General features: G+C 42.4%; 1 protein-coding gene across 10 annotated transcripts in view; it reads left to right on the top strand.

Moving 5' to 3' along the window:
• Positions 1-247: 247 nt before the first annotated feature.
• LOC135896019 (uncharacterized) overlaps positions 248-11569 on the top strand; it is a 45174-nt gene continuing 33852 nt past the window's right edge. Inside the window, exons 1-5 of one of the 10 annotated variants that reach the window (XM_070525324.1) lie at positions 250-537; positions 4549-4595; positions 6555-6677; positions 6990-7083; positions 8615-8902. In XM_070525324.1, the coding sequence (XP_070381425.1) occupies positions 8873-8902 (30 nt within the window). In that variant the 5' untranslated portion in view covers positions 250-537; positions 4549-4595; positions 6555-6677; positions 6990-7083; positions 8615-8872. Of the gene's footprint in view, positions 538-4548; positions 4596-6554; positions 6678-6989; positions 7084-8614; positions 8903-11569 lie in introns of all 10 variants that reach the window. The other 9 variants (XR_011508463.1, XR_011508462.1, XR_011508465.1 and 6 more) reach the window with 9 other exon arrangements.

Below are 11569 nucleotides of genomic sequence, written 5' to 3'. Positions count from 1 at the left end.
AACCCACTGCGGAGACATCACACAACTAGCGGTCGGATAATAAGGAACCAACTTTGGCATCACGGCTTCATTTGGCGCTTGAGTGAAACTGCAGTTGGCGCCATCATCGCGCCTTCTCAAAAGTCCCTAAACGATCCTGTCCCTAGGCACCTAGGATCAGGTCACGTGAGAGATTTTTGTAGACGCACCGGACGCACCCCATTTACAACACGCGCTAGGAAACCACCCTAGTAGACGAGACGGTCATTAGAGGAAACGCCAGTTCACGGGATTGGCCAGTCGTTTCAGCGGGTGCAAGAGAGAAAATCTGGGGGCGTTTGCGCCTTAAATTTCTCCCTTTACCTAGGTACCACGGAGGAGCAGTTTCTTTGCTCGTTCTGTCCCTAGGCGTGCCTTGGCGTGGCGGCATTTTGCCATGTGTCGGCTGGCGATCCGTGCGTCGTGTACAAGTTTTCCTCGTGCGTCTCCTTGGGTGTTGCTGGCACAGTGCACTGGCGCGAACGATTGTTGTCGTTTGGTCAGTGGTCTCCCGTGAAGGCGAGTATGATATGGCGTTGCCCTGTCACTACCAGTGTCACACGTATACTTCTGATCGCGATCGGCACCGATCCGGATCGAAATTCTCGACTGTGATTGGGTCTCTCGCTCATTTTGTCCAAAGGAGGCAATCACGACCGCGAAATTCGATCAGGATCGGGCGTGATCGCGATCAGCGGTGAGCCAGAACACAAGATACACACACAGCGCACACTGTCAACAATTTCATTGCGAAAGCATTGCGACCTTTGAAGATTAGAGCATGGCACTAGTCACTTGATAGATATAGCATATATTACATATATAGCAAAATATATAGCATCTTTACAGTTTGCCCTGTGTGCGCGTTTTCGTTCCTTGCTTGTGCCTCTGTCACACTGGTATCTTACCGTCCTCGCGAATTTTTCCATGCGTCGAACGCTTCGAGAGGGCTCAGTTGCGCGTTATTAAATTGCCATAATTTAAACTTTAAAATACTACTAACTTGTAGCGTGGGGTCCTTTTTTTCACGTTTCTGTGTCTTCGTCCGCTTCCGCTGCTGCCTTAGTATGTCAAACGGCAAACTTCTGACTGCTGTTGCAGAAGTCTTGGCGTCACAAGTTGGCGGCTGGACGTAATAATATTTATTTTAAGTCCAGCACGCTTAGGCCTCCGCCACTCCAATCTACGGACTATCCTGCTTCCAGCTTTGATCTCCCCACTACCCCTTGGGTGCCCTGGGGATCCTGCGCCGCCTGCTTTATTATAACCTCAGGTCCTCTCCTGAGGCCTCCGGTTGCATGTGCCCTCCTGGAGCAGTGCTTGTAAAAAATCCAATCTATCGTCGCGACTTAAAAAGCGACCTGCGACTTATACAACACCAGTCAGAACCTTGCCTGTCGAACCAAGTCATTCTCACCTAATTATTTAAATGATTAAGCGACTTCTGTAGGTGTCGGTCAATGTCATATTAGGCGACTGGTGAATTTGTTCTCTTTACTGGACGGATCCTGCATCTCGGCATGTATTTTGTAGCTGTGTATTCGTATAGATGTAGGAGCTCGGTGGGAGATCTATCAGTGCAGGCAGCATGTGCTAACACCATGTGGCAGATACTGCTTGATGATTTCTAGTATATCATACCCGCGCGCAGCTATCGTGTGCGCCACAGCCCTTATAAGTTATTTGGCTCAGCCATAAGTTCCAGCTTTGCTCCGACACCACTTAAGTGCTGGTTTCCCATGTCTGTCTGTCCACCCAGTTCTTTAAGCTGACAATGGCCGCTGTCATATTAATTTTCATTTTTCGTTGCCAGGATCGTGATCCCCAACTTCACATTGCATTAGTACAAATAATAAGAAAACTTTGACCACTATTGTCACCACTTTGATTAAAGTTCAGGTCCTTGCAATAATGTGCATTTCACTGTTCAGTGAAAAAGCGCTGAACAGACTTGAGTGCCCGACGATAGACATCCTACACCTAAGTTCTCTCTCTCTCTCTTTCACTCCCCATTCCCCTCCCCACATGTAGGGTAGCAAACTGGACTCAGTCTGGTTAACCTCCCTGCCTTTCCGTCTTCCCTTCTCTCTCTCTCTCACTGTTCAGCTACCCACAGCACTAGCTATTAAGCACTTTTGCTCCATTCTATATCTATCATGAAAAACTAGCATCAACATACATAATTACGGACACTATGATTCAATTATGCACTCAGCATCTCTGTAAACTTGCAACATTCACCCTCTCACGCATAAAGCGCACTCTCAAGGGCCATCATAAAACAATATCTATACATTTCTTTTCTTGGTAGTTCTTTGAAAGTATATTTTTTTCACTAGAAGGTTGGTAACAATGAGCACCTCACAGTCATGGGCTACCAGTTTGGTGCAATGTCCCACTCATTATAAAAATCTTATACTAGATGGATCGTCATTTGAAGAAAACCAATTCTTTAACAAATGGTCCATTCTGCGTTATGGTTCTACCTACCTGTCTTCTACAAGCAATGCATTCACATATGAAAGAACTGTATATAATGATAGTGATGAAGCAGTGCATCTGAAATAACCTTTGACATCATCACAGGAACTTGGAAACAGGTACCACATAGTGATAACTTCGATAATCATTAATCATGTCTTATACATGGCTGGACATGTTTTCGTTCGCTTCTGGCCTTCCTTGGGTCACATGATATTTTCTGTACCTCACAATGAGACCTTGAAGCATAGGCATCTAAGGCTTTCACCTTAAAATGGAAGGATGCAAAATTGATTGCTTCAGTGTTGCTTCCCCTGAAAATGAACTACTTGTACTTTGTTTAATTTATTCACTTGAGAAATGCACATATAATACCATCCATGTTAACATAGCAGCATAGGCGGAGACTATGTGGGGGGCTCAGGGGCCCGAGCCCCCTCCGGAGATTTCCCGGGGGAGGGGGGGGGGGCTGAGCCCCCCACCCTAGGCGAAGCCGAAGCCTCCCTCCCCCTTCCCCCCCACACACACACCTAAAGTGCCAATACCAGTGCTTTGTCACCCACATCATTTGAGGTTTCTTTTCACTTTCCTCGACTTTTTCCCTTGAAATTTTACTGAGGCTAATAGCTTACTGCATCCTTGTTGGCGCAGACTTGAACGGCTTTTAATTAATATTTTCGATTATTTCTGCAAAAAGGAATGTTAAACTATGCGGTTTTATTTGTCGAAACCACGATCTCATTGTGAGGCACCGCATAGTGGGGGACTCCGGAAACTTGGACACGGGGGGCTCTTTAACATGTACCTAAATCTAAGTACATTGGTGTTTTCACATTTCGCCCCCATCGAAATGCGGCCGTCGTGGCCGGGTTTAGATGTGGCGATATCGAGCTTAGCAGCCATATTATCTCGAGCTTAACACGAGATAACATGGCTGTTAAGCTCGAGATCGCCAGATCTTGAGCTTAACACCATAGCCACAAAGCAACCACGGCGGGTCACTTTATTTCTTCAAATCCTGACAATAGGGGGACACGGCCATCAGAAGCACTCGCGGTGGCTGCCTTATCCATACTTTCTCACTTCAACATTATTTTAAATTTCCACTGTAAACACCATGCACATATGCAATATATTTAAATATACACACAGGACAAAGTTTATAATATTTTTGAAAGAGATGGAGGCAGCCAATCAAGAATTATTTATAACGGTATGGATAGCCTATGTCTAGAGAATGAATATGTTGTTGTATGCTCACGACGCTTCAAATTGTTTTGCGTGCTTTTTTGATCATGAATGAAACCTATAAACTTCACTGACCCTGTCAGCAGACTCTTTTATCAACGGCGTATGAAATGCACGTGAATGTTGTGTGTCTCGGTGTTGCTTCTTTTTACAGTAAGTAATGTCAACGACTCATGAAAAAAAGAACATTTCTAATAACTTACAACATTTATTACGGATGGTAACATCATCACTTACATGCAAACGTAAATATATACAGAGTGTCCCAATTAATTATAATGCACCAAGATTTAAAAAGAGAGCAATGCGTTACTCGAAGAAAACCTAGCGAATATTGTTTACAGTACATTGCAGTAGCTGCTAGTAATTTTTTCGTTACAGATTAAATTTGATCATTTAATTAATTATCTAAGTCGACATGTACTATCCTAATTATCAAATTATAAATGAGGCATCTAAAGGCACAGCCAAGGGACATCTAACTGCGATATTTTCAGCGACGTACTAATTGCGTACTAATTTTTTATGATAGATAAATAAACCCTGTGAAATATGGAGAATACCACATGACTGTGCTCCCACTCGCATCATAAAGCAGCGCCCTCGAACACGCTCCCTCTGAGTAATCCAGGATGAAATAAAGGAAATAAAGAAAAACATTGTGATCGACCTAATGCCTCATCTGCCGCATCCCTGCTGAAGTAACACGTCTCGTTTGGTGTTACCTGGAAAAAAGTTGTGATAGCTGTTGTTTTAGCGTAGATAAAGTGCACGGATTTTTTTTTTTTTTTTTTGCTACAGAACCTGTCACCACAAAAGTGAATTGACGTCAGTGCAAAGATTTAAAGGTACGTTTTGTTCCATCCCATTTGCCATGTGTTTCTCTAATGAGCACCCAGTAAGCATGATCCTCGCCTTGCCATCTGCAAATGGCAACAAGAGGAAGACTGCAAATATGTATATCACTAATGGAAGTGTGGCGGTAGACCAAATGCATCGACTATCATCAGAAGTTGTGAAAACCTGAGACAAACCGGCAGCTTCAACAAACCGGCTGAGGACTCCACGTTTGAGTCCTAGCCTACGCAGGGATGTTCTAGCATTTATGGCCTCAAATCCTCATGCTAGCATGCGGAACGTGGCCGCCCAGGTACCAATTTCCAAGTCAGTTTGGAGAATTCTAAATGACAGCCTTTCACCCGTCCCACCTTAACCAGCAACAATGCTTGGAAGATAGGGACCCGTAGAATCGTTTAAATTTCTCGCAAAAGCCCATGAGTCATCATACCTTTTGAGCAACATCATGTGCACAGGTGAAGCCAATTTTCGCCGAAACGCCTAGGTACATTTGCATAATGCGCACTAGTGGAGGGACTCCAATGCACGCTGTGTGAAGTGCAATAGGCACCAGTACCAGTAGTTGCCCAAATTGTGATTCAGAATTTATGCTGGTGCTATAATCGGTCCCATCTTCTTTGATCACATACTCACTGGACAGTGTTACATCAACAAAATCCTTGAAGGAGTGGTGGATGAGTTTCTCTGTGAAGTCCCGCTGTCACCTCTTCCGCTTCTGTGGTATCAGCAAGATAGGGCACCCGCACACAGCAGCAGCCAAGCACGAAACTGGCTGGATGCGACTTTCAATGCGCAATAGATTGGAAGGCACAGGCCTGTGAATTGGCCCGCTAGGTCATGTGACCTCTCTCCACTCGATTTCTTTCTTTGGGGTTATTTATGTGAATGATCTTGCTTACGTAATTGAGATAGAGTCAGATTAGTTCAAGGCAAGGATAACGGATGTCTGCCGTAGAACTCCGGCGTCGGTCATCAAGAAAGCCACTGAAGATGTTTCATATTTAAAACAGCACCAAAAAACACGGACAAGGAAGGACACAGAACGAGCGCTGACTGCCGACAACACCTTTATTGAAGTGTGCACAAATATATACAATTCGCAATGGGCATAAAGAGAGTAAAAGAAGAAAGGGAAGGTGAGTCATTGTCGTTCAACTCCTGCTGCGCATGCGTCAATAACATTAAACTTGAGCAAGGTTAGTGACATGTTAGTCGCACATTCAGCCACACAAACTATAAACAAAAATACTAGTGACCTATTTCACTAAGTGCCCCTTAATTCATAGAATAAGGGTTCTCTCTTCTTTAACATGTCCAGCCTGCTCAATTGTTAGCGGCGGTGTGGTGTACAATCTTTACAACGAAGTGACCAGTATTACGAATGATTTTGGAGGTCCCAGGCACTTTCTTATGTCTTTGACTGTACATGTCAATGCCCATGTATCTGTAACCCTGAAGGTCCAAGCCAAGTAGGTCCACTTGCTAAGTTTCTGTTACTGAGTAAGATGCATGCTAATCCCATTTTTTTTAAGACTTGCATGCCAAAGAACCAGCAATAAGTGCAACATTTTTGCTCAAAGTATAGATCAGAAGACACTTCTTGAAGCAAACCAGCTTGGTGCCTTTGTACAAATGCTGCTTAGTCACTAAAAGTCGTACCATAACATGTTTGAGGAAAATCGATTAGAACATTGATGCTTTAATGCAGTGCTGCTGTCGTGCTTAACACCGCACTGTAAGTCAATTAGAACACAGTATTTTCTCATTCCAGTTACAGTGGAATCTTGCTAATCCCAGTGGTTCTGAGGCACCACAATGCATTATTGCTGTAAAAATTTTGCAAAGCCTTTGCCAGTAGGCATTGAGCTGTCATGCTCATTTCAATATGCCTTTGTCTTCTTCACAACCTTGTGTTATACTGTGAGATGTGGATCCTTCAAATATTACAGGAACTTGCATGGCTTGTGTACAGGATACAACATTTCTTGGGAGTGTTCTCAGCCTAGGTTGTGAAAGACTGCTTTAAACTCATGGGGACAACTGAGAGTGACAAGAGGCATTATTTTGTTGAGGTAAGCAATCCTTAAGCTAAACCAAGAGGTAGTATGCATGATTGGAACTGAACTTTCATATTGAGTGAGCAATCCTCTAGCAGCACTGGCACGATGCTTAGATCTCTGTGCTTCGTGCAGTTCTTTTTCTTTGCCTTGTTGTTGCCACAGTGTTTCACTTTCCTGCATTCTTGTCATTGACTCTTGCTAAGCTTGTGCAATTTTTCCTCCATGCAAGCATGGACTGATTTATCTTCTGTTTGGGAAACAGTCATAGTTTGTCCAGTGACCCACTGGGCTATGTGAATAATGTACACAATGATACCATTTCAGACTTTTCAATCATCATGATGTCGATGGCACTGTCTACAAAAATCACCACTGGATTGCCCCTCTTCAGCGGGCAAGGCAGCAGCAGCACCAATAGGTGTGGTACCATGATAATGCTTACTGCATATGTTCTGACCATCCCTTCATTGCTTCATAGCTTCATTGCCCACATAGTCGGTGCCTTAATTTTATTCCTACATATGCCCAGGTGGTGTCCCAATCCTGTAGCCCTCTGGTGAGTGGGGATATTGAGATGAACCATCGCCCTATTAGACCAACTAAATGTACACAGGATAAAAATTGTAATCTTTGTCCCGCACTTGATTAATGGCTAATGTCATGACTATTGTAGGGTTGATAGCTCAGATATGTTGAAATAATTTTTGCTCTTCAAAATGAGTAAACACATGACATTGCTGAACTGTGGCTGTTCGTCAACTCTTGATATTAAACAATAAAAAATCTTACCGCCCTCAAATAGTTTGTGCGCGGTTTACAAGCTGGAACATACATTCAACAAACTTTCTCCTCAAAACTTAATAACCGCTTCTCAGAATTACAATATTGAAAATTGTTCATGGCAGAACAGCTCTTTTTGCATCATTTTGTGGAGTCTTGATAACAGCAATCCCTTGCTATTGAAAGTTGTAACATTCTTTTCATTAACAGTGAAGTTCGAATTCTTTCAAGTCCTTTTAAATAAAAAAAAATATAGGAGGCTTGGGACATATTGTGATATAGGGCCTATGCAGGCATTTTTAAACTACTGGAATAACAAGTTAACATTCACGAATGCTTGTACTGAGAAAAAGGTACTGAGTTCGATTTATCTAAGCAGTGGTTCATACACACCTCTAACACCACCCCAGGAGGAGCCAAACACTGCCAAACTTTTTCCAATATACCCCCCCCCTCCCCCTCCTTACTTTCTCCCGCACGCAAGAGGTATTTGCCAAATGCCAGTTAGGTCAGAAGAGACAAAATAGAAAGGTGTCTTTTTGCACCTCTTGTTCATCGAGCAATGTTTAAGAGAAAATGAGGACATACAAGGCACTGTTTCCAACTAAATTTTTTATCCAAGAAAACCAATATACAGTAAACTACCACTTGAACGTCACTTGAACAAATTATTCAGCTGTACGAACTTTTTTATATCCCCCATCGAAACGCCATTCAACCCAATGCAAATGCCTTTCAGTTTAACAAAATTCAGTACAGTGGCATTTCACTTCTGTGAACATATTCTGCTACATCATCATCATCATCATAATTTTTATTTTCACCACTGGATACAAGGTGAAAAAGGGAGAGCCGGAAAAAAAGCCGAATTCTCTTCGGCTTGACAAAGTTCCGGTCTCCCAGACAGGCACGGAAGCAGCTGGTGTAGCAATACAATTACGGATAAAGTGTGGATATAAGAGTTTTTAAGCGCAAATACATATAGAAATTTTCATGTTATTACATGGAAACTAGTTGTAATACAGTTGTGTCAAATGACTCCCAGTATACAATTATAATCTGTTATCTTGCATATTATTATTTAACACAGGCTCAGTTGCATATATCATAGTGGACTTGGAAGCACCAAACGAGCGCGGATGCTGATCAAATTTTTTCTGATCGCACAGATCGTGCTGTCGAGGACCGGATTCGTCGACGCAGGGTCTGAGCATGCGCTGCATCAGGCCTATCTACTGCTACCTCTGGCTGTCTGCCCTGCTGGCTTCATCGGACGAAACAAGTCGCAGGAAGCTGTACCACGTGCACTGCACTGGGACCACCTGACCAGCACGGTGACGTCGACAGAGACACCATGGCACCCGGATAAAAGCAGCAGCCTTTTCGACGTTACCTTCAGTGGACTTGGAAGCACTGAACGAGTACGGATGCTGATCGAATTTTTTCTGATCGCACAGGTTAGTGACCAGCATTTAGTCTCTTCAACTAGAGACAATGACGTAACGTTTATGGTGCTCCCAAGTCCACAATGCTGTGTTGCTATTTTGCAAGATTGTTTTAATGTTGTCTGCTTAATGTTACTAACATTCGGAGACGTTGAACAAAATCCAGGTCCTGACTCTGATTCAGATGAATGTTCGCAGCGGGAACTAATGAAACGCATTCTAAGAGAACAGAAGGAAACGAACAAAACACTGAAACAACTGTCTTCAAATATCAAGCACGTGGAGACAATAGTTGCAGATTTGCAAGAAAGAATGACAGTTATTGAGAATGAAAGGGGATTATGGAAAGAATGCGAAGACAAGATAGTACACTGCGAGGAATCTTGTAAATCTACCATGACGCAAGTAGAATTTCTGGCATCGAAGGTCGATGATCTAGAAAATAGAAGTAGGCGGAATAACCTAGTAATTTATGGATTAAGAGAGAGCTCTGCTGAAGATGTTAAAACACTTGAAGAAGAAGTGTGAGACGGTATATTTAGGAAGATCCTAGCAATAGAAGTTAACTCAATAGAACGACTTCACAAAATTGGTACAAAGCAAAGCCAAAGGACACGCCCCGTTATTATCAGGCTATTCAACTTCGCTGAGAAAAACAAAATATTATCAAGCTGCTTCTAGCTGAAAAACACCCAGATTTCAATATCCGAAGATTTCTCAAAGAAAGTACGCGACACACTTGCTAAATTATGGCATTCTGACAAGGCGAAAGGGGCAAAGGTATCTCTGGCATTTGATAAACTAAAAATAAATGGCAAAACCTTCATATGGAATGAGTGTGAGGACAGAAGAATTGAACTATCTAAACCGATAACTTCTGCACATGCTGGCTCAGCAGCTCGCGATTGCACGTGACAACAATGTACGAAATGTATCAGAGTGTTATCACTGAATGCGCGCAGCGTAGTCAATAACTTCAGCCTACCTGAAAGCATAGTTGCAGCCCATCACCCACACGTTATAGTCATCACGGAAACCTGGCTTCACGAAAGTGTCCAGGATTCCGAAGTGTTTCCGCCTTATCGGCTCATACGGAAAGACAGAGAATCGCGGGGGGGAGGTGTTGCTGTCGCAATTAAATCTAACATAAAATTCACAGTTTTAAACAGCATACCTGACCATGAAAGCGTATGGTGTAAACTTACATTTAATGGAAAAAGCATATTTCTGGGTGGCCTATATCGACCTCCGAATGCGCCCCCTGTATACCTAGACGTTATGCACAATTACATTGCACAACACACTAATTCACGTTCCAATATTATCATCACAGGTGATTTCAATTTACCAGGAATCAACTGGTCTAATCTTTCGCACAACAGCTGTGACGCAAAAAGTGCTGAATCTCTGTTGTTCATGTCATTTACCTTTTCTCTAGACCAGCTAGTTTCCGAACCGACTAGAATAGCTGGTCCGTCATGTTCTGTGCTTAATCTGATGTTCGTAAGCAGTCTATTTCAAAATAACACATTAAACGTTGAAAATAGCATTTCGGACCATAAAATGATTGTATTCTCCTGTCCAATTTTAGGAAACCGTGAACGCATTAAGCCATCGATTGCTGTTATCAGGGATTACTCAAGAGCGGATGACAATGCTATCTCAGAATATTTAAACGCCTGCTCTCTGCAGTTTTCATTACTTCATGACGTAAATTAATTATGGTTATGTTTTAAGCGTATTGTGCACTTTTGTGAAGAAAACTACATTCCCTCCAGAAAGAAACGAGTGAACAGAGAACATCCTTGGGTATCGCGCGAAGTAATACATTTAAAACGAAAAATTAAGAGGAAGCGCAGAAAGAAAACCACACGTGACCTTCAAGATCTCATACGCTTACTACAATATAAGATCCATATGGCCAAGGAGCGTTTTTTCACTGTTACTCTGCCTTCTTACCTGACGAATAAACCACAAAAATTCTGGCGCTACCTATCGAGGGAGCGGCACACCGTATCGCAGATTACTGTTTCGAACGAGACAGTTGTTCAGCCTGACGTCATAGCAAGCAAATTTAATGAATTTTTTCAATCTGTATTTAACAGAACTACCTTTAACGGTCCCTCTCCACAGTATCAGTTCGAGAATCCAATGCCTGAAATAGATATTGACCAACAAGGAATTTTTTTACTCTTACAAAAACTGGATGTAAAGAATCCCTGTGGCTCTGATCTTATATCAAATGCTTTTTTGCAAAAACATGCAGTTTGGACGTCAAAATACTTACACGTAATTTACAGGCAATCTTTGGAAACTTCAGTGATACCTGATGACTGGCGAAGGGCCAAAGTAATACCTGTGCACAAATCTGGCTCTAAACTCGACGTAACTATAGACCTGTTTCATTAACATGTACATCCAGTAAATTGTTCGAACATATTATTTATAAGGCCATAATATTGCACTTAGAGAATAATAACCTACAATACAGCCGGCAACATGGATTCTGTTCAAGTCTAAGTACTATTACTCAGCTGAGTTAACCCATGATGTAGCTACATCAATAAATAACAGAAGCCAAATAGATGCCATTTTCTTAGATATTTCAAAGGCCTTTGATGTTATTCCTCATCCAGATCTTATTACTAAACTAATTGCCATTGGTGTACACGAGAAAAC

The sequence above is a fragment of the Dermacentor albipictus genome, chromosome 9 (assembly GCF_038994185.2).
Source record: "Dermacentor albipictus isolate Rhodes 1998 colony chromosome 9, USDA_Dalb.pri_finalv2, whole genome shotgun sequence".
Taxonomy (NCBI): domain Eukaryota; kingdom Metazoa; phylum Arthropoda; class Arachnida; order Ixodida; family Ixodidae; genus Dermacentor; species Dermacentor albipictus.
Note: the sequence above shows the minus strand (reverse complement) of the source record. Positions and strands in the feature narration are given on the sequence as shown.